We start from the raw sequence: 24,385 nt of genomic DNA on the forward strand, positions 1-24,385 counted from the left end.
TAGTGTACAGATAAAAATGCCATAATAGTCAGCCACCCCGAATGCCAGGGCAGCCTGGCCTCAGGCTGCTGCAGCAGGGGAGAGGGGCGTGCACACTCAGATACCCTGTGTGGGTACCCTCAGAGTGGTGCAATAGGCAGCAAAGTGTGCGGCACTGTGTGCACCCCACCACTGAAATTTTTGTTAATTAAGTATTCTGGTTAGTTAAATTCCAGATAACAGAGATTTACTATACTCTTATCATCCTAAAAAGTCCTCCCTAAGTAGGTTACCTGAAGTGAATTAATAGGGGCCTCAAAAAATGGAGTGCAGTTTTTGTACAGGTAACCCTGCGATAGATGGATGGATCAGGGAGTGAGGGCAGTGAGAGAGGAAGAGATCTGTATCTGGGAGAAGGAAGCGCTGACTTCCAAAGAGGAGACAGGCTTTCTGATAAGAGCACAAAGGGAAGGTTCTGAAGCTGTGGACAGGGAAGATATAAGAGTACTAGGAGAGTCTGCTGAAATGGTGAGGAACAGAGTGGCCTGGAGCTTAGTGAAGGTATGACTGGGCTGTAAGGGGAGAAGGATGAGGTGAAACTAAGGTTGCATTCCTGGAGTACCTCCCAGTTTAAGAAGGAAATATACTTGACCATAGATATTTGGGAGAAAATATGTTAGTCTGCTTTAAGCAAAATAGCAGGAGAATCCTCTAGTGCTGCTGCAGGATAATGTAACAAAAGTTTCTCTCAGTGCAAGTGAAAGACCTGTTTAGAATATGCCTCCAATAATAAGTGCAAAAAAACTGCATTTAATGTTGTTGAGTACTGGGAATGTGCCTGGTGGTCTGACAAAGAGGAGGACCTATTCCCTGTCATCTAGATCAGAAAGGAATGGACACCAAGAGGAAAACAAATAGTTGTTCCGAACTAAGCCAGATCCTGAACGTAGCTCACAATTTGTACCCTATAGACTCCCTCCATCTGTCCTTAATTTATCTTGTTGTGTTTGCAGGTGCAACATATGTAGTATGGAAAATCAATATACAGCTAGGGGCACCTCATAAACAGACTCTTTTGCATTATGAAAGTAAAATGAGAGATTAGGGCATAACTAACTAGTCAAACTTCTCTCTGCTGAAATGGTACCATTGCTTAGTATAAGGCAGTTGGAGAGGATAGACACAGTGCACAGGGCATGGGAGAAAGGAAAGGCTGTATTTAAGGTTGGAGGGGGAGGAAGAGGGAAGTGAGAAATGAGAGAACAGGGTTACAGGCTACTGCAACTACATGGAGAGTAGGGAACAAAATGGAAAGGAAAAAAAGGAAAAACATGGGGGAGAAAAAGAGAGTGGTGGGAAGCAGTGTTATGAGGCATTGTAGCACTGATCACTCTGGTCTTCCTGGTGGAGTAATAGGTTATAAAAATACTGCAAGGACAAGGGAGGCTGTATTACAAGGTTATGTAACCTAATTCCTTTGACCTGATAATTTCCTATTTTATTCTTGAAACTTTCTACATACAGTTGGAATGGTTTGACTATCCTTACTTATCAAATACTCTTCCATTAAAGGTTCAGTAAATATATCTATACAGACTCTGTAGTTAGGCATATTTCTCTCATCATCAGTTATGCTTATTCATCACGGAGGATATGTATTCTGTAACAGCAGAAACATTAGTGATCAGAGACCGAAAATAGTTTATACTTCTCATTGCTGCAAAGAATTTTACACTTATGCCAAGTGTAATATAAAGCTACATCCTGTAGAGACTGCAGCAAGACTTGAAAGCTAGTTATAAACAACTGGGAGCATCTTAAATGTCATTTGTTTACATCAAAACATCTGTCTCCTTTCAATGTTGCCTAGTTAAAGGCTGCCACTGCCTCATTTGTGTAGCATTTCCCACATGCATTCTACTTGTCAACTTATTACTTAACTGGAACTTGCAGGACAACTTGAATATTAAAAATATAACTTTTTCTTTGCTTGTTGGTATCTTGTAATTTGTGTGTAGATCATTTTATATCTTGAAATAGAACACTTATATTTCAGTCCTGTGTAAATACTTTTCACAAAGATAGGATTTTTTTTTTTTACATGTCACTTTATTTTACTGAAGAGAACATCTACATTCTTTCTAGGTATGTTTAATTTTTCCCAACGTGGCAAATTTAATTTTTTTTGCCCTATGCAGTTCACAGCATGTGTATATTTTCTCTTTCCCAAATAAGGTGCTGTGTAAAAATGGCTTGTCACTTGAAAACTAATAGCCTCTGATTATTTTTGTGGTGCCCTGTGACACCTGTGGTCAGTTGGAGGAATGAAACTTGCAGCCAGGAAAGTTCGAATCAGGAGTGTGGGAGACAGTGTCCACAGGAGTTGATTCTAGATTATGAAACTAATTCTTTCCCAAGATTAGTAATCACAGAATTAGCCTCTTCAAAAAATAAATACCAGACTCAAAAGTTGTCCAGTTTTTGGAGGTGAGTGGAGATTGCTCTCTTTCCATCAAGCACAGACTCTGTATGTAGACTGTTTGGGTTTAGTGGAGGATGATGGGTACCCCTAAAGGCTGCTGACACCAATCTCTGTAGGGAAGGGAGTACCTCTAGGGAGTCACAGAAAACTATCACCCTGCTTTGCTACTGATGTGTACCTGACTCTGCTGCCCATCCATGTTTCTGAGTTCATGGTGTACATGATCATGGCTATGTAAAAAGGCAGAACTGGATTGCTGCTAATACTTACCTACAGCTAGAATCTCCCCCCTCCTGCCACGTTTGTGTGGACTCCCTGCTTATCTTTTCAGTTAATCCTGCTCCCTACACCACCTACCTGTTTGGCTCTCCATTTTGCCTCTCAGACTTGATATCAATTGTACTGGGTAATACATATGGGCCATCACTGGTCATGTTCCCTCTGACCCGTTGACTTCACTTTCCACATACTATAAATTATAACATAAAGGGTTTTTTTGTTTGTTTTAAATTAAGCATTGGTTCTGTGCTTGGTCCTGTTCAAAGCACAAACATGGACATGCACCTTACCTGAGAAGCTAAAAAATCTAGAGCTTTTGAGAGACTCCTATATTTTGAGAGATCTTGTGCCTGAATTATTGGTCCAGAAGTCTCAGGCACCTTTCATCTTTCCTCCACGTCTTCCCACAGCAGCTGATTAGTACAGAACCCTTTTACTGCAGGGAGCTTAAGCTAGTTGTATATCCTCAGATGTTGGTAGTTAAAAGAGCAGCAGGAGAAAATTTGCTTAATCTCGTATTTGGTTCTGCTTCTCTGGCCTGGTGGTCTGTGTATTCTGCAGATTCTGGGGCTGACAAATATGCAAGACAAAAAAAATCAAGTTTTACTCTTTGTATTCTTCAACATCCCCTTTTCTCAGAATTGTGGCCCTCATAAGTCTCTTGCTGCTGGAAAATCAGTCAGGTTTTGGGTACTGTTTGTTATAAGTTTCTTGAAAATGAGTAGAGTTCAGGTGCTGTATTATAGTTTCTAGGTAGTCTGTCAGTTCCTTTCCCTGCCCTGTGCCCCCTCCCCTCTCTTCCTCCCCCTGTTCTGAGAACTGTGGCCCCATGGTCCAGCTCCCTCACCCCAAGACTGATGCTGGCATTTTCTGAGGGGTGCCTTGGGTATAAGAAGGTTGAGCTCCACTGGTTTAAGGGTATCTATTCTCTGGGAAAGCATGTGCTTAATTTTGCACTTTCTCTTCAAGGACAAGTGAAAACTGAAGTGTATGAAGGCAAATATAAAAAGTTAAAAAAAAAAAAGAAGATAAACCAGGTTCAGTTTAGACAGCAAGAGCCCAACTAAGCAATAAAACTTGGATCTGCATTTTCTCACCACTGTGGAGTGTTCTTTGGACTTTAATCTGACTCTTTTAAGGAGTCCAGAATCCCTCCTTTGCCATTTGCCTCATGCATGTGGATTTTGTTTTCACTCCTACAATCTATTTCTAGTCTTTACTCAGTAGATCAGTCAGTGAGAGATCCTCTCTCTCATAACCTATGGTCCCCATGTCCAAGCCTTCTTCAGGAATCAGTGTCCCCTTTCAGGTAATCTCTTTTGCAGTTACCAGCTCACAGGGCAGGATGACTTTTTAGGAGTCAGCTCTGGGCATGTAGAACCATCACAGTTTAATGAATTTCCATTGTTACCGCTGTGCCATTACCTGTGGAATATCAGTCCAACATGGAGGTAAAGGCCAACAGCAGGGATAATTTGGAGTATGACACAAATGCTGAGGCCCAGTATCAGACAGAATTCATAGGCTGCATGTAGACCTATCCCCCATAATTCCCAGTAAGATAATAGCATGTTTTGTGAAAAGTGGCAGCAATATCTTATAATAGTGAAGGGTTTCTTGTTTTAAGGGTGTTTTCTTTTCTTTCTGTTAGGTTGAAGACTCCATTTTTAAGTCCTTTGGAAGCCATACAAAAAGAGCAGTTCTGTGCGCTCCACGTTCCCACAGTAAGAGAGAACTTCAGCTATACCAGCGCATCCTGGCACAGCATGGATATGTAGTTATAGTTCATGAAAACAGGGGACTCAATGGAGGCCTCGGACATGACCATCACCATTTAGGTAAGAAAGAAAGAAATTATTACGGAATTTTTGTCAGTAATCCAGAATCCATTCATCACTGAAACTGATTTACAGACTGATGCGACTAAGATTTCAAGATTTAAAGCCAGTCTGGATCTGCCCAGTCATCCAACTTTCAACTTGGGAACAATTCTTCCATCAGTTGCTTGGTGTTTTAACCAAACCGTTATTCATTCTAGTTCTAGAGATCAAATCATTTCTTTTCTGACAGGTTTTTTTTATACTACCCCTATTACCACAGTCTCTTTCAATAGACATTAAGTGCCATGACTAATGGCTAATATGCTTCCTTCTCTCTTTCTCTCACCATGGTGGAGAATTATGTGTGCAGGCTGTCCTTTTTGTTTTGGCACAGCTTTGTTTTTGGGTTTTTTTAAACAGACGTGCGTGTGTAAGAAGGCATCTGGTACTTGCAGCAGAAGGTGGTAAGGTTTGTGATACTGTTTGGTTCCTATGAGAATTCATTCTACAGTTTCAGGCTGATTGTCTGAGGAAACTCTTTCATGGATGAATTGTACCCTCATGATAGAAAGTTGCATTGTGCTTGGAGAGTAGGGTTGTGGGCTGTAGCCTAGATGATCTTTAGACGTGCTGGTCTCAGGCTATGAAGCATCTTCCAGAAAAGGACTAATGTGATGTTGAACTTTACAGAAAGTCTATATAAATAATGGAAGAAATGGCTAGGAAGTTTGGCTGAATTCTGGGCTCTGTGAAAGAAAATGGTATTTTGTTTCTTCCTAAAGAAAAATTATATTTATGTCATTCAAACCTGAGTATAACTTCTGTTATCAGATACCTCAGTTTTGCGGTGTTGTTTAATCAAAATCAGTAGTGGATTTTCATACTTGGATAACTATTCTGTATATTTGGTGCTGTTCATGGTTCAGTCTACACCACACAAGAAACTTCATGGAATCATAGGACAATGGGGCTGAAAGGGGCCTTAGGACATCATCTAGTCCAATCCCCTGCTCAAGGCAGCAGGACCAATTTAAACATTTCTAATATTAAGTTTAATGCTTAAAAAGAGACTTCCTGGAAATAAATCATGAACACATTTTCCTGCCAAATTATCTCATATAACAGAATATGGACCAATGCCCATTTTTCATTGTTATTTTTAGTTTGGTTTCTCAGTTTAAAAACTTGCCATTCCCTCCATGTCACACATGCGCAATACCTGAGAGTAACAAGACAATACTTGTGCAGCCTCTGTTACTGCCATACTGATAAGCCTGTAAGGAGGCTTGGAGACTAGCCAATACCACATTTTCTGGGAATCATGAGACCCTTATCTCCACTGATTTGAGGGAGCAGGCATCCCAAGTTCACTTAAGATTCACTGAGCCAAATTCTGCTGCTGTGGTGACTAATTCAGATCAGATTTCTATAGCAAAGGTTTTTAACCAGCAGTCGGTGTAACTTCACATCCCAGATTTACTGTGCATATTTATTTTTACAAGCTGTGCCAGTAAATCCAGTACTGTTTTTCCCAGTAATAAATAAAGGTTAACAAAAGGGTTTTATACTTTTTTTCATCAACATCTAGATGTACCTGCAATGTTTAATGTGTTAGTTGCATTTTTGCTTTATTCTTTACATAACACTTATATGGAATAAGACCCTGATAATTTCATCATGTGGCATCATAAAATGCACTTAACTAAGTGTAGTAAAAATACCTATCTTTAAGAATATATTAAGAAAAGAAAAAAGGGGGAGGGGGAGGAGCAGAGGGATAAGTAAAATAACATGTCTGCATACCAAGCTGATGATCTTTTCCTATAACTGACAAAGCTATGCCTTGAGTTATTTTTCTTGTGTAGGTTAGGGATGTTTTCTAGTGTTTTGGATGGCATGGTACTTGATGCAGTGTTTTTTGGAGAAGGGTATTTTAAATTATGTTAAGTCATAATGTTTTCCTAATGAGACTGTTATCATTTATAAAAATACACTTCTTGAAGCAACCATTAAAAAGATATAGATCACAATTGTAGTGTAAAATCTAGATCACAAGTGTAGTGTAAAATGTATAAAGAGAATAGCTCCTCCATGTCTGTCATAATTTAGTGGCTGTATCTGATTCTTCTATGTTTTGTGCAGATTCAGTTTTGGAAGACTGTCTTATTTCTGTATCTTTCAAAGGTCAGACTAATTTCATAAGGATTTTTGTTTAGACTGGCAGTGAGCCAATGAGCTTAGCCGAAGTCATATATGGGAAAAAGTTCACTACAAAACGTTCCAAAATTATTATGCTGGCTGACAGTTAATTTGGGGACAAATCAAACTTCTAAGCAGCTTGATATACTGGAATGCCAGTGAAAAAGTTTTCTACCCTGACTGTAGCCACTACTCCAGCTCCCTTGGCTACTATATAAAGCTAAGAGGAAAGTGTGTTATTTTAATGGAAAACTTTGGAAAAGCCAAAATGTTATGAGCTTTGAGAATTAGAAAATAGTTGAATGAAAACAAAATTTTTTCATTGGAAACCTGAAAACTGAAAAATAATGTTAGACAAAAAAAAAAATCTGTTTTCTGAAGAAACATTTTTTCAAGCCTCATTGATTTTTAACGGGGAGGGTTGATGGGCAAGAATTCTGTGTCAGATTGTTCTGTTTTATCTTTTACTCTTTTGGTAACTTAATCTTGATGAAAAGGGAATGGCCAGTAGGCCTGTGTAATGAAGGATCTGCTGTCTTATTCTTGCCTTTGAATGGCTTTGAGCCTGTTCTCTGCCGTGGCCCAGAATAAGCCATGACTAAGGACCTACTCAAATTGCAATTTCATGGATTTTGCAGAAATCATAAAATTGGGTAGTCTCGGCAAAAGCCATGGGGGGTGGAGGGGGGAAAGAAACTTACTAAAAAAAATGCTGACTTCCTAGTGGGAGCCAGCAGTCCTCCTAGCTGTACAGCCCATCACAAATGGAGCTGCTATCACAAAGGCACGCAGGCGGATGGCTGCTGCTCTTGCCCTTCACCATGGATTGACTGAGAGGGCTGCCAGTCATGTGGCCCTGTCTCACTCTACCAGTCAGTGACAAGGGGTAGAACCACCCAACAGACATCTCTCTCTGCCAATCAGCAGTGAGGGGCAGGGTCCCTGGGCCCCTTGTTTGGGGTGGAGGGGGCACCATGATAAGCCTGTGAAAGTGGTGGCTGGCCCCATGATTTGCCCATGAAATCATCCGGCAGCTGTCTTGAGTTGGGTAGACACTAAACCATGACATGCACAGAGGGGCTACATTCACCACATTAATGCTATGCATGCTGGTCTTGCCCCATGTGTCAAGACCTTCTGTGACTCCTGAGGAAGAGGCAGAAGTTAATAATGGATGGAATGTCCAAGATCTGGTTCAACGTGGTTGCCAAGTGTAGACACTTGTGTAGCTTTGCCTTCTCATCCCCCCCTGCCCAACTTGACTTTCAGTTAGGTAGCTGCTAATCTGTTGGGATCTAGCTTTTTGTGTTGCAGCCCTTTCTGCACTGGTTGCAGGCCTTTGCTGCCCCAGCTGAGTGGAATGCTGCTCAGTAAGTGTTACTGGATGAACAAGGGAGATTGTTACACTTTAGGGACTGTATCAGGCTCTGAAGAAGAGCATGCAGAAGTAGGCCTCTTCCAGCATGCTCAACCTTTCCTTCTCTCACCTTCCACATGGGGAATTCTCACATGCTTGGGAGCCAGTAAAGATTAACAGGGTGTATGGGGCCTCACCCTCAGTAAAGTGCTGCCAAAAGTTTAACAAGGGCCTCTTTCAAAAATGGTCTGCATTACTTACTAGTTCATGTGACTTAAATTATTTTTCACAGTCCAAAATTTAATTTGTTCCCAGCCTTCTGCTGCCTAATAACCCCATTATCAATTCCATTTCCATACCCTCTTCTTCAGTCTTACCCCATAAAACTAAAAACTGCATACATTTGTTCCCCAAGTCAGATTGTCTGTCCTCAGAACAGTAGCCATGCACAACCAGCTTGATGGCAGCCCTCTTATATAACTACTTTCTTGCTTTCTTAGTTGTGTGTCTCTATGTTACCTTTGGAGGGAAGGTTGGGAGGAGGCCTGCCACCCTAGCACCTGCCCGCCCCCCATGGTCCGATCTGTCTGCCAGCTCTTTTCTCACTCCACTTTGCCACAACTTTGGTGAGGAAAGACCTGCCACAACTTTGATGGTATTTTGCTTGTTTTTGGTGGAGACAGTCCTGGGGCCAGGACTAAGCTCACTGGCTTTCTTTCCTGCCTGGGGTCTGTTTTCTTGCCACTTGGGGCCTGTGCTGTCCCTCAAGGGAGTGCCCCGAGAGACTTCTGAGCACCTCTCAGGGCTTCAGCTATGGCATCCCTGGTGCCCTTTCTGTCTGCACCCTCAGCCTTAGTCCACTGTTTAAGACCTCAGCTCCCAGGTATTCACCCTGTCTTGGTGGCTGCCCTTCTTGGGTTTTTGTCTCCAGTCTCAGCCCTTCTGACTTGGGGCTAGCTTCTTGCACCTGTATCAGGGCAGTGCCAGGCACCCCTGCTCATGATCTCCTCCACCCTGTAGTCACAACTTGGTCTTCCTGTCTCAAGTTGCCTGTCCATCTCCAGCTGCTCCTGCTTCCCAGGAGCTACTCGCCCTGCTGCATACAGAGGCTGCCTCTTGTATGGTTAGAGACTGGGTTTATATCCCAAAACCTAGTTTCCTTCTGGCCACGTGATTCGATATGCACCCATAGATCAGGTGCAGCTAATTGCTTCATTAGCCGCCTATCCTGTTTAGTCCTTGTCTCAGACCACCTGGGCTGCTCCTGCTTGTTGCCTTTCCTGGCCCCAGCTTCCCTACTCTCTCAGATCTTCCTAATAACAGGGATAGGGGTTCCCTGTTACAGTCTCCAAACAGGTGATTAGACATCTTCAGGTCCACAAATCTCAGACAGCCTCAGGCTCAAAAAGGGACATTGGCTTTAGGGCCCTTTATGAGTCTGGTTCATAATTTACTCTCAGCAATCAAATGTAAAATTCCCATATTACATCTTGTCATTGGGTTGATAGAAATATTGCATATCTATTTATCAGTTTGTTCATGTAGATAAATGTACCCCTTCTGAATTCGGCATAGTTAAGTACAATTATAATATTAGTTTTTACTAATGTAAAGGAAATTAATGTGGTTACAGTGAAACCCCTTAAAAAAGAATCAAGTACCCTTCTATGGTATTGACTTTACAGCATCATTTTCTGTATTTGGAATACCAATGCAAGGTGTGTACTCTGAATCGTGGCTTATGTTTGTTTGAGTGACATCCATATTAGATTAAATTCTAGCCCAGCTGTGAAAATGATTGTTACAATAGATATATTGACTTGTTTTTGATGAATTATTGTCCCATAAGTTAAGTATTGATCTCAACCTCACTTTGGTTGATATTTACCTCTTGATTCAGTAACTCTTAATATTAATATTAATTGTCACCAAAATCAATATCTGTTTCATATTTTATTTATTCATTTGAGATATTTCAATGAAGAGTATATGTTGTATATATCTTTTAAAATGTGCATGTGTCACAAACTGTCAGATGAGAAATTATTTCTTTTCTAACATTTTTTTACCAATATTATTGTTGATCTCCCTTTTATTTCTTTCCATTTTAAGAAAGCTCTGGTTGGAAACTACTATATGTAGCCCTTGCTGGCACTACAAAAAGGTGTGTCTAGTTTCTGAGAGATACAATTTCAGCATGAAAATTTGTCCAGTAAAATGCAAAACATAATTTAATCAGATTAAGAAGATTAAAGGTACCTCTCAATCAGGGTTCAAATTACACTTTGACTCTTGGGGGGTGGAGGTCTGCAAGAAAAACCTGGGCTTCCCATCACAATGCCCTAATAAAATCGGAGACCCCCCAGGTTATGATTTTCAAATCTTACGGGAGGGGTTCTCATCTCTTATGGGGGGGCTCAGCCCCCCCCACTCCCCCCCGCCCCCCTCTGCTGCCCCATAATTCAGACCTGGCTCTTCATTCAGAGAGCACAATTAATTGAAACTTTACTCCTCATTTATATTTTTAATTGTCCATAGTAATGTTAGGAACAGCAGCAGTCTGCTTCGGTAACTTCCAGCCACCAGCCAATTTTTATGAAATCAGACTAACTTTAGCAAACAATTATAAAGACCAAAGGGTTGGGAGAAAACTGCTGGTGTGTTCTGTAAACATCTGGTTGCCATTTTCAATTACAAAGACCATCCCACTTAAGGAAGCAGTTTAGTTTCTTTGGAGTAGAAATGAGACACTGAGTTTTTGTTCCTTCTTTCATGGTGGAGGGTAAAGGAAATGTCAGGAATAGAGAGGTCACTAGAAGCTCAGCTTTTATAAATAGGAAAGTCTCTGAGAAAATGAAAGTAAATTGAACTCAGTTCTAGAAGTGTAAACAACCCTGTCATGTTAAGGTTAGATAAACATGACCAGAAGACCTAGTGTGCCAATAAAAGCACAAGACCTCTTTTGTCATAAATAAATCAGTCATTTAATAAATATTGTGTAAAATGATGACTGTGAAGGTGGCCAGAAATTTACTGTGTTGTCATGATCTAAATTAATGAAAATCTTCTAAACTTGACTGATGCAGAGGCTTTTCATAGGATAATAAGAAAATAGTGCTGGAAAAGAGCTCACAAGGTCATTTAGTCCTGTCCCTTGCTCATGGCCCTTGCTCCTTGACTAAACTATCCCAGGCAAATGTCTATCGAACCTGCCCTTGAAAATTTCCAGGGACAGAGATTCCATAATTTTTCTAGGTAGCTGTCCTGGTGCTTGACCACCCCCATAATCAGAAAAGTCTTCCTAATCTGCAATTAAACTGTCCCTGCTGCAACTGGAGGCCATTGTTCCTAATTCTAAACCTATATCCATCTTCTCTCTAGCCAGACTTCAGGTATCTGAAGACTGTTATCAAATCCCCCTCAGTCTTCTCTCTAATAACGTAAGTTCTTTCAGCCTTTCCTAATAAATCTGGCTTCTTAAGCCACTAATCATTTTTGCTGTTATGCATTGCATGCTTTCCAATCTTCCCACATTCTTCTTGAAGTATAGAGACCAAAACTGGACATAGTACTCCAGGTCAGGCCTCATCAGTGATGAATAGAGTGGAAGAATCACTTTCCTGGATTTGCAAGTGACGCTTCTCTTGCTACAGCCCAGTATGCTGTTGGGCGTTTTTTTGCAACAAGAGTACACAGTTGGTTTATAGTTGGTTTATGGTCCCCTGTAATCTTCAGGCCCTTGCAGCCTAGCCAGTCATTCCCCAGTCTGTATTTGTGCATGCAGTTCTTGTCTCCCAAGTGCAGGGCTTTACACTTGTCCTTGCTGAATCTGAGTGATGGGGACCATTTCTCCAGTCTGTCCATGTCATTTTGGAACCTAGCCCTACCCTACAGAACGTCTGCAATTCCACTCAACTTGGTGTCATCAGCAAATTTGCTAAGCATGCATTTGATTCCATCATCCGCATGAAGATGGTGAACAATATCGGATCCAGGACAGATCCCTAGGGAATCGCACTTGCTACGTGAACCTGACTAGTTATTGAACATTGATAGCTGCTCATTGAGCACAACGATCCAACCAGTTATGTATCCGCATTATAGTACTTTCATCCAGTCCAGTTTCTTTATTCTGCTGTTCTCATTTCATCATCCCCTTAGGATTTGAACTCTGTTTCACAGTTACTGTCCCCCTAGTTGACTTCCATTTTCACATTCTCAGTTGATTCCACCCTGTTTGTAAGCAGCCAGTCAACAGAGCTTCCTCCTAGTTGGCCTGTTTATCTTCTGTTTCAAAAAGTTATCCCCAACCCACTCCACAGATTTGCTGGACTACTTCCCAATAATTAATTTGCCCTTAAGAACCAGATTCTACAGTTTGGAAGCTTCTGTTTATCGTTTAAAGAAGGCCTCATCCACAACCTCCTCCTCTTTCTGAAGTTGCATATTTGGTTAACTGATAGCACAAAAGTCCAGCCAATACTGTACAAAATGGGCTAGTTTCTTAATAGAAAACATGTCTCTCACTCTTTGTGAAGTTTTGACAATTAAAAACATACATTCAAAAGCATCCTTTTTGTTTGTCTTTTCAACAAAAAAAGCCTTTACAAACAAAGGCTCAATGAACCTCAGAGTTACTAAGTTAATGGCATACTTGATGGATTTAATTAATTTATTCCACGTCCTTATTAGCTTTGAGGAAAATATATAAACTAGAAACATATGTTAAAATAGCACTTTTTCTCACTTTGACTATGGTTTTAGCATTTATTTTTGCTAACTACTAGTAAGTGGAAGCTTATCACTGAAGTCAATTTGAGTATTTCCGCCATGGGCAGACCCAGGATCATAGGGGCCATATCCTCATTGGCTGTGTTGCATGTATCGTGAAGAGAGCTGATTGTGCCTGTGCCATGCTGCTGAAAGGGATGTAGCTGCAATTATTTACTCTAATCCTGGATACTAGTTATCTCTCAGTCCATCAGCATGTCATCAGCAGGGATCCTGGTTTTCTCTGATTTAAAAAAATACCCCAAATCCAAATTTTTCCATGAATAAAATGAAACATCACTCTCTCTCTCGCTCTGTCTGTCTCTCGATATCGAAGAGACAGACAGAGCGAGAGAGAGAGTGGTGTTTCATTTTATTCATGGAAAAATTTGGATTTGGGGTATTTTTTTAAATCAGAGAAAACCAGGATCCCTGCTGATGACATGCTGATGGACTGAGAGATAACTAGTATCCAGGATTAGAGTAAATAATTGTAGCTACATATACATATACATACAATTTGGGATTTTGTTTTATCAGAGAAAACTAGGAACCCTGGTCATCAGAACTCCTGCAAGGGATTCACAAGCTGATCAGAGTCCCTTCTTGCAAGCAGCTTCAGAACCCAGGGAGTGAGCACTGCTGCTTTTTGCTCATCATCTCCCTTCCCGTGATTTATACCATTTCAGCAGCAGGGGAAAGGAGGTGAAAGGATGAGTAGTGGTAGCACACAACCCCTTAGCTCCAGAGCTGCCATGAAAGCTGGTGCTGAGCATCACTGCTGACTGCCCCTTGCCTCTTTTCTCTTGCTGGTGAATTTAGGGGAGGAACAAAGAGTGGCAGTGTGAGCTCTGGAGCTGCATACAAGCAGGGACTCTGGGCAGACCCCATCCTGACTAACCAGCCAGTGAGCTCACACAGCTCATACCATATGTGGTGCCCCCACAAGCTCTTCTGATATGCCTGTGAGCACAGCACGTGGTGCACAGCCAAAGGGTGGGATGTGACCATGCTGCTGCACCCCTCTGGATTCACCGGGTTGCCACTAATTGATTTCCACCCCCGATACCTGGCTGGGAGACAGATTAATTCCTAAATACTCATGTAAATGTTGTTCTCTAACAGGATGCTGTGATATTATGTTAGTGCATGTGAATGTACTAGGCACTTTCTTTAAAACAATATTTATATTCTTTTCTTACTATTTGTAGAACATGTTCTTGTTTCTTTAACCTAAGGGCACTGAAAACATTACTTCGTACTATTGTTAAAAGTACTAGAAAAACCTTCTGTAAAATGTATATTTTTTAAAATCAGCTATTTGTTTCCCAAAAAGGGAGAGTATCTATTATTCAATAATAGTAATAGTAGGATTTCAATGGTATGAGGACACTGTGCTTTACCAAGTTGAAAACGAACACAGTCCCAAAGTTTCAAAATATATTTTTAATGAAAATGGATATCCAAAGTGATGACACATGTGATTGCATCTCCAAGGCAGTTAGTGATATTTTGTGTGCTGAATTATACTTTGTAATAATGAAGATATTTTAACTGTTTCAATTTCCTGTGAGCCAAAATGAATAGCTTGCTGTAACGAATTATATACTAAGAGAATATGAAAAGAAGCATTGTTCAGGAAATAAAATTGTGGAATGCAAGTAAACACATGAACCAGATGAATATGCAATATGTAACTTCACTGCAGTTAATTGAATTATACTAAGGATGAGTTTTTGTCCCATAGGTTTGCATACATGTAATTTACAATGAACTGTTTATTTACAAGTTCTTTTAAAGAAGACTGAGAATGAGTTCAATAAATGTAGCAATAGCTTGTGAAAGAAGTAGAATATGTCTTGCTCAATATTATTTTTAATGTTAGTCTCATTCAGAACATAACTCAAACCGTAGCTTAGATCTCAGCCCAGCAAAAAGATATGGACTTAATGTTCTTTCAGATAAGTAATGTGTATTTTATATTTGTGTGTGTGTGTGCGTGCGTGCATTATATTAATGACACATTTTTCCCTTGATAACCGGTATCATCCAGTAAAATAAGATTTTATGCACATATGAAGAACATATCCAGTCACTAGACAACATTGGAGTGCAATTTGTAACAGACTGCTGAAAATGGGTGGTTATTTATTATCATCTAATTGTTTGGTGATCCATGGAGTTTTGTAATGGAATTGGTCACTCAAAAAAGTAAGGAATTATGTACACCTGGTAGTAGCTACTAGACTACTAATATAATTTCATTTGAGGAGGACAAAAAAGATATATTTCAGAAACTAGAGGAATATTTAAAAAATGTAGGAGATTCTTATGGAAAAGTATTATATCAATTATGGCTAAGTACAGACTTCGGGGACACTGGGAGGAGGGTAGATCAGGTTCAAAATGGCTACCTGATCCAAGGTAAGTTGGCATGGGGGGGGATAAGCAGGCTAGGGCGGGGATTGGTGGGTCTACTGGGGTGATGGGTGGGCAGGTGTATTCTGTGGAGAGTTTTTACGGTTTGGGAGGGTTTGCTGGGATCAGGGGGACTTGCAGGGTCTGTGGGGGTGTTGGGAGGGACCAGGGCCTATTTTTAGCTGGCAACACCCCCTGCCAATCTGACTACAATCCCTCCTGTTCCCCCCCCACACTGGGATTTACTTGCTTGGCTCTGGAAGTGGTGAATACCACTCCAGTGACATCTAGAGCAGCGTGCAGGATGGGGGCTGGGTGAGGGGGCTGGCTTGTCTTTTGGGGGGTTGAGGGGGCAAGGGGCTAAAAATATCCTGGTACCAGCCTGGGGGTTGGGGGGTTTCTAAAAAGTACAACCAGGAAATTGGGGCCAATGGCTGGCCTTTCCCCGCCCCTGGGCTTTGTAGGAACTGTACAGAAATTCAATGCACCATTTTAAACTAAGTTGATCAAGTTTGAGTGTACATTGATCCAGGTCCATCTTAGACTTGGTTCTGCCATTTTAGACTGGTCTGTGTGTGTGGCACTTCTTTTCCACAGTTACAGGTTACGGATTTAGACTGATTTCTGATCACTGAGACTGGGTCTGAGTGTAAGGTCTGCACCCAGGCAAACTAAGTTACATCATGTGACCATTTTGAACCCAATCTAACCTCCTCTAACCCTCCCTGAATGTCTGTACTTAACCTATATTCCCAGAAAAATAGAGGAAAACCGATACTTGGGTGCAGGTTGGGTAGTGGGGGAAGGAGAGGGTGCAGGGTGGGTGGGGCTGGGAGGGTAGGCAGCAGCTCCAACCTGCAGTCGGGGTCTCTTTCCCATGTTAAATGGGGCTGGGGGGATGGACCTCATTTAACTGAATCATATAAATTCAGTTTATTTACTCCCTCTCCTTCTTCCCCTCCGATTTCTCCCCTTCCTCCAAAATATTGCACTTCCATTTTTAAAAATATTTACTAGTTGATGTGCACCTTGTCCTGAGGCAAAATAAGCAGAGATAATACTTTCACTCAATTTAATCAAATCACCAGAAAAGCAACTCGCTTCACACTATGGTCTCTCTCTTTTTAAAAGATTTAATGGCAATATCACTGCCTGTTTCTCTGAATAAAACAAGCTCACTTTGTAATGATATTCATTTTGTTTTTGATAGCCATATGACAAGGATTTCATATGTAGAACTATGGTTATAGAAACTTCATATTTAATTAATAACAACTTCTAAATAACTTGTATAAAAAGGATATGCTGTCCATTCTGTATCTAAAAAAAATAAAAGATAATTTGGCAGGAACACAATAACTTTTGGTCTGACAGACTATAGTTCTATTGATTTGCACTTTAGGGAACAGGATGTTTGTGTATAATGGCCAAGGAAGAAAGTCTCTCTTTTCTTTTTTTAGGAGCAAATCATGAGGTCGGGTATAACTTGTGATTTTTGTTGTTTTGAAACAGAAGACTGATATTTTTACATTTCTTATTTTATGTGCTTTCACATTAAATAACTATATGAAAATGGGTGTGACACTTAGCTATTTAGCACCTTTGTTTTAAAAAAGAACCGCAAGCCAACATTCAATTTTATAAGGTGTTGGGAGACATGGCCACCAGGAGAGCAGGCAGCTGGGGGATCGAGTGGTAGGGGAGCAAGCAGTGGAGGGAGGAGGGGACACAGGCATCGCAGAAGGGGCAGGCAGCAAGGAGCAATGTGGGGTGGGGCAAGTTGCAGCAGTCAGGCCACTTGATTTCCCCTGCTGCTTGCCCCCCTACTGTTGTTTGCTTCCCTGGTACTACTTTCTTCATTGCAGGGTTTATGAATTTACATTGCCCCCCCCCCCCAATAATTAGATTCTAGACATATACAGTTTATAAACTTTCCATGTCTAGAATCTAATTATTTTGTGGTTCATCTTAAATTTGAAACTTTCTTTGGATTAGGATAAATACAGTACTACTGGAGTATTGGCAGAGCTTTTTCTGGAAGTCAATCCATCATGGAAAACAAAATGCTCAATCTGCTTCTAATTATCTAACATTCAGAGGATTTTGAAAGTTGAGAATGTTATCTATTCTGGTACCTTTTAACAAATCTTAACTAAATGAGGTGTTATGTCTCCTTAGGAGGCTCTATACTTTTCCAAACTATGAAGAAAACCCACACAAATATCAAGAAAATAGCATATAAACAGAAAGCGTGGTCCAAATATTTAGGTCACCTTGATGGAGGATGATATAGATAGTGAGAATGTTACCTTCATGCATGTACAGTTCCAGAGTCTTTTCTAATCTATTTACAACTGTTATGATAGCTTAAAGGGTGTTGCTAGTGTTTTAGAGGAAACACTAGGAAATTCACTATGGATGTGTATGGAGCCATCAATATTGGTCAGAGTTTTGCTACTGAACTCTGTAAATGAAAGATCATTTCCTAAGTTTTACTTAAAGTTTTCTGGGATAATTTTGATATATGAACATAGAGTCCATATTCTATGGACTGTTATATTCTGAGTATTGCATACAGTTATATTCTGAGTATTGCATACAGAGCACCCAAAAGTACAGTAATACATAAAAAAAGGAGAGAACATACTAAAATGAAAAGTGGTAACAACCAGCTCTTTTTTTTAAGCAAATGAATGGGGTTCCTCTATTTCTTAAATTGGGTTGATTGCTGATTTCTTGGCTGCTGAAATCAGTGATGAACTCCCATTTTATTAATGGCACCAGTATCAAGTCTTTCAGTTCCTGCTGTTTTCAGTCTACAGAAAGGACTGCTAGAGAGCAGGGATGGGTAAATATTTTTGGGAGGGGGTGGGGGGAAATTGAGTTTCAGAGTTTGGATGGAATTGGACAAATAGCTTTAGCTGAATTAAAAGAACAGAAAAAAAAGTTGGGATATGTTGAAACAAACTTTTTGGGGGATGCATTTGTAAAAGGACTTTGGTACTATTCATAAAGCTGAGGGGAAAGAGTGAGTTTTTAGTAGTGGTGTGACTGATGCCAAGGAGAGAGGAGAGCCCTTTTTGGTGCCATTATGATAAATAGCCCAGGTTGGGGGGCAGGTAATAATTTCAGCCTTTCCCAGAATAAGGGCTGAGTACAGTTACCTGCAGCCCTCCCAGTCCCTGTTGCCTCAGTAGGATAGAGATAGGACTGAAAATCCTTACCAATTTTCTGTGCAGTGGCTCTGGCAGAGTGACAGGAGCTGCAGAGCTAATATTCCCTGGATGTTTGCACAGCTCTCAAAAATAATTTGGAGTTCTACCAAATATGTACATAGTGGGATTTCCTGGAAAGTATGAATTCCAGTTAGTCTGCACTTTCTAGTGCTACCTATCCCAATCCCCATGGACCTGAATTCTTGCAAGAAGTTTTTCACTTTTCCTGTCTTTTTTATTCTTGTCTGTGTACTTTTCTTCACTTCCTTTGTGTTGTTTTTTGTTTAAAGTCAGTATTGCTAACTTGGTCCCTTTCACTTGGCATGGTAGCTTTGAGTTTTGCATTTGTTTTTAAATATCTGACCTTGCTATGGAAAGATGGCCTTGTTCTGAAGGGTCATTTAAATGTCATCTTAGAACTGTTGAATTGCTTAATTATTCTGGAACTGTAGCCTTTTCTGGTATTTACAATTTTGATTTTACTTATATTATTTAAAGATGAGAGAAACTTTTAAAATTGACTGACCTTTCTAGACCCTTTGTGAATGTAACCCTTAGACCAGAGCAGGTATTTAACAGTATGACGTGCACAAACCTCCATTAAAAGAACACTAGTCAGGCACTCAAGTGTTGGTACATGTCAAAATTAACTTAGCCTTTGGAACTTTAATTTACTCCCCCTCATCCTGTACATGTGCCACATGTTACATTGATCACACAATTTATATAGAGCCTTCGCCTCATTCATTGCACAGAATGGAGGGTCCTTATTACTCTCACAGATACTAACAAGCAATTATTTGACATTTCCATGCTGCCATGGTTAATATGTGACCAATTTCCTTCCTCCCCCCGCCTCTTCTTTTAAACCGAACTCTTAGTATGGAACTCTCGGTTTCCTATATATCAACCATTCTTGTAGCATCTAAGTTCTTCTGAAACTTTAAATGCATTTTGCTTCATATCATCCATATGTGTTTTTATTTGTGATGGGCTAGCTGGTAATGATTTGGCCCAGGGGATTTGAAAGTGCAAAAGATGATTGGAGGGCTTGGGATTCCCTTTCCTCACCAATCAGGCCCCAGAGACTCACCCTCCATGTCCCCTGATTGGCCCCTCGGGTTACCTGGAGGGGGATAAAAGGGGCAGGGAGCTGACTCAGGGGAGACCAGTGGGGAACCACAAGGAAAGAGTTTCAAAGAGCTGGCAAGAGCTGGGCTAGTGGGGCAGGAGCAGTTGCCCCAGAAGAACCTGAAGGCGTGGGACCTGCAGGTAGCAGTTGGACCCTCAGCAGCACAGTGTGCGGCTGGCAGGAGAGGCTCCCTCGCTGGGCTCTAGGATCCCACTACAAGAGGCTGCAGCCAGCAGGAGAGTTCCCCAGCTCCAGCAAGAGGCCAGGAAGCTTGTTGTGAGGCAGGGGCTCCTGGAGGGTCAAAACTCCTGGCAGCTTGGAGCAGTTCCAGCACTGGTGACTGTGTGGTAGAGTTTCTGCCTACCATGTGGGAGATCTGAGTGCAAGTCCAAGCTGGGGTGAATTGGGGTGAGTGAAGTGACAGGGAGAAGTTCTTATTGCAGTGGAAAAAGGGGTCATTGTGTTTTCCGTCTTTCTTCCCTCTAGTTCTAGGCCCTATATTTCTTGTAATTTGACATTCTGTATTTTGTGCATTTTATATTTCACCAACCAGTATTGTTTGTTCTGCTGTTTGTGTTTTTTATATTTTCTTAAACCTGTCTTTGTCAACTGGATGAATATGTGTATGATTGTAAGTGCCTAACCTTTATTGAATCTTGCCTGCTTGGGGTGTTGTAGTGTCCTCCATACCCCCTGGTTTATACATGTTATGTACCCACTACTGTTTTTCTCATTAAAAGGTATATGGTTATGTCCCCACTGGTGGTCTGGCCCTGCTGTATAGGGGAAGGAGGGTCCCTGTACCACCCACAGTGCTTGTGCACCTGCTCTGATCCCTTCAACTGGAGAGGGGGTACATTTTAGAATACTGCCTGGGTTACATATTATTTATTTTTAACAGTAGGAAACCAAGGCACAGAGATTCAGTGTTAAAAGTGCACAATAATTTGAGGGTCGAGCTTGAGGCATATGGTCTAATTCTGAGACTGGAAAGAAGAGACTTTCATCACATTTTAAATTTTCAGAGCATCGCTAGTATTGACTTCTTTGAGGCAGGTATCTTTTTCTGGTATTGCAAGTTAGGCACTCAGTAATTTATACTACACAGGCAGTGTATATATATATTTTTAAGTGATGTCTAACATCATACAGAAACCAAGACAGAGAATATAGTTCTTCGGCGTAGGCTAAAGTACAAGACCATCATCAGTCCGCTGCCTTCTACTACACACTTTCCAAGTAGTGCAACAAATGAGGCATGGGTCTTGGACAGCGGACATGTTAATTTAATTAAACCAGATGCACTCAGTCCTACCCTTGCCTCCTCACTGCCGTGCTTGCTCCACATAGCTATTGATCCCTGTGTCATGCTAATGTATCTCAGCTATATGTAGCAGTCTTCTGTCTCTCTATGCTTATCCTTTTTTTCACTTGACTTCTTGTCCGTGAACATTTCCAGTCAGGCACCTTCTTGTTCCTCTTCCTTCTGATCACCTGACTACACAATGTGGGAAAAAATGTTTTTTTTTTCTTTTATCCTTATTCTGATTAATAGCCAAACTATTTTTTTACTGAAAATTTCCAAAACAAATTAATGACACAGATGGCATCAGAGATTTCTGCCCACATGTTAGAGTTTGTTAAAGCTTAGAGTAACTGAAAACAGGCTTTATTCTAGTAAGTTGGATGCAGCCTTACCTACAGCGTACTACCTGAGCTACCCATTTGGAATTTACATCCCAAAGAAGATAAGGCCCTGAAAACAATTAACAACAATTACTTATATGTAGAGATCTACTTAACACATGGGAAGACAAAGCAATTTTCGTAGCTTCATCACAGCACAAAGAGCTGATTTTGCAGGTATTTTCTGGAGGCCCTGCCCCCTCAGCTGATTGGTGGAGAGCCATATACCATATAATTTAATAGCACATTCTGCAGAAAGTAAATTATGTCATATAATTTATCATATTATAAATTAAATAATGTATTTAAATCTAAATGTAAATATTACAAATATACATTTATATACAATATGAATTGTAAAGTATGTAATCATAACAAAATTATATGTAGTGTTCTTCAAAAAGTTTAGAAATACTAATTAATTCTAATCTTAATAGAAACATTTTTACTTAACTGAGTGGCGTCTTCATTTAGAGTGTCAGTAGCAGTAACTCTATCGCATGATGTATGGCTGCAGCAATTGTCACATTGTCTTTGTATTAGGACATTCTAAAATAGCATATTATATGAATAATATGTTAGGATTTTTAGGTGGAGTTTTTGGGAAGTTTTGGCCAATGCAGTAGTTCCTAGTGATTATGGACAATGTCGCTTTTCACAATTTCCACAAAAACTACAGAACCGCAAATTAAGTAAACCCCAACTTAAGTAAAAGTCGCAGTACCTGGGCATATTAGACTTAGGAAAATAGGACTGTAAGGGATTTCATGAGATCGTGTAGTCCAGTCCCCTGCTCAATATAGGATTATCCCTGACTATACTATCCTAGCCAAGTTTCTGTTCATCTAGCTCTTGAAAATTTCCAGGGATGGGGATTCCACAACCTCTCTAGGTGGCCTGTTCCAATGCTTGACCACTTTATAGTTAGAAAGTTTTTCCTAATCTCCAACCTAAATTTTCTTTGCTGTAGTTTGAGTCTTATATAGCCACAGAGAAAAGTCTAGTTCCATCCTCCATCCCTTCAGGTATTTGAAGACTGTTATCCAATCCCCCTCAGTCTTCTCTTCTCTATATTAAATTATCCTAGCTCTTTCAGCATTTCCTCATTAATCATGTTTCCCAGGTCTTGAATCATTTTTGTCTCTGCACTAGGCTCTTTCCAATTTGTCCACGTCCATCCTAAAGTATTGCTGAACATGATACTCTGTCAGGTCTCTTCCTCTTTAGTGTTTTAATAGAGTGAAAGAATCACTTCTTTCTATTTGCAGCAGAAATTCTTGTTAATACAACCCAGTATACTGCTGTCTTTTTGCAACAAGAACACCTTGTTGTCTCATATTCAGTTTATGGTCCACTGTAACCCTCAGTTCATTCTTTGCAGTAGTGCAGCCTTAGCCAGTCATTCTCTAATCAGTATTTGTGCATACAGTTATTCTGTCCCAAGTGTAGGACTTTGCACTTTGTTCTTGTGGAATTTCTTTTGATTGATTTCTCTGGTGTAGCCAAGTCATTTTGGATCCTAGCCCTGCCTTCCAGAGTGCCTGATATTCCACCCAACCTGGGTGTCATCTGTAGATTTGCTAAGCGTACACTCAATCCTGTTGTCCGTATCAGTAATGACAGTATAAAACAATACCAGACCTAGAGTAGAACCTTGGAGAACTCCACTTGATGCCTCCTTCCAGTGGGACATTGAGTCATTGGTGACTGCTTGTTGAGCCTAATTATCCAGCCAGCTCTGTATCCACCTTATAGTACTTTTCATCTAGTCTGCATTTCCATGGCTTATTAATGAGAGTGTAGTAGGGGATGGTGTCAAAAGCCTTGCTGGAGTCAAGGTACATCCCACTCACTGATCTCTTTCCATCCACAGAGCCTCTTACCTTATTTTAGAACTTGATTTCTAAAGAAATCAAGTAGATCAGTGGAACAGGGTCTTGCTGCCAGCCTCTGTCATGGACAATAGAAAGTTGGGAGGAAACTTACCTGGGAAAGCCCAGTGGAGTCATATGGCTGCTGGTATACCAGGGAAAAGGGTCTGGGGAGGAGATGGACTTCTACAGGTACATGGTCACGTGCCAGGGGGAGCCTGCCCTCATTGGTCTCAGAGTGCTGGCAAAGCAGAAAAGGGAGAGCCAGAAGGCAAACGTGGGTTCAGTTTTCCCCCAGAGAGGGGAAAGTACAGCAGAGCCAGGGAGCTGTATGACCTGTGTGGAGACATGCTACCCAGATGTCCAAATGGTTGAGCTGGGGAGTTCTAGGAAAGTGAGACTGGGATTTGACGAGAATCCGACTGGAGGCACAAGGGAGAGATAAGTGAAGTGAGCTGCCAGGATAATAATCAGCCAGGGCCGATGGTGCCGGGGCTAGTAGAGATGACTGCTGCATCTCAAGGCACTGATGAATGCACTGTAGTTTATAAATATAGGGTGAAATTACATTTCTGTGTGGCAAGGGAATGAATTAATTGGGGGTTTGATTTGAGAAATAAGGGATGAATGAATGTATGGATGTTAATTGAAAAAGTAGGAGCAGATGAATTTCTAGATATTTATGTTGAGGAAATAATGGATGGATGAAGTCAAATGACTAATTGAGAATCCAGGCTGTTATTTTGGGAGAACAAGGATCGGGTGAACTTATATGATTAATTAAGAAATTAATTGGCGGACATTTAGAATGAATTCATATGATTAATTGAGAGAGAAGGAGTGAATTAATATATGGACATTCCAAGTGAATTTATATGATTAATTGAGAGAAAAGGAGTGAATTAACTTATGGATATTTATTTTGGGGAAGGAAGCCTGAATGCTCACGTAGGTTCTTGGCCAGAGTGCAGGACCTCCATCTAACCCAGGAGGCGCACAGCCCCACCAGGGGAGATGCCTTGTTGTACCTAATGCTGGCCATGGGTGATGACCTGGTGAGGGGGCTGCAGGTGCTCGACCACCTGGGCGACAGCGATCATCGCCTGCTGGAATTCACCATCCAGCGCAAGGTGGCAAAGGCATGCAGTAAGGCAGCAGCCCTAGATTTTAGGAGGGC

The 24,385-nt window shown here is 40.9% G+C and overlaps 1 protein-coding gene across 1 annotated transcript in view; it reads left to right on the plus strand.

The window, feature by feature from the left end:
* The first annotated feature begins 342 nt into the window (after positions 1-342).
* The window catches only part of CPED1 (cadherin like and PC-esterase domain containing 1), a 225,958-nt gene continuing 201,915 nt past the window's right edge, over positions 343-24,385 (plus strand). The window contains exons 1-2 of the mRNA XM_019543955.1: positions 343-540; positions 4,392-4,578. Coding sequence (XP_019399500.1) covers positions 343-540; positions 4,392-4,578 — 385 coding nt within the window. The remainder of the gene's footprint in view (positions 541-4,391; positions 4,579-24,385) is intronic.

This window comes from Crocodylus porosus, unplaced genomic scaffold (genome assembly GCF_001723895.1).
Source record: "Crocodylus porosus isolate Cpor-Errol unplaced genomic scaffold, CroPor_comp1, whole genome shotgun sequence".
NCBI lineage: Eukaryota > Metazoa > Chordata > Crocodylia > Crocodylidae > Crocodylus > Crocodylus porosus.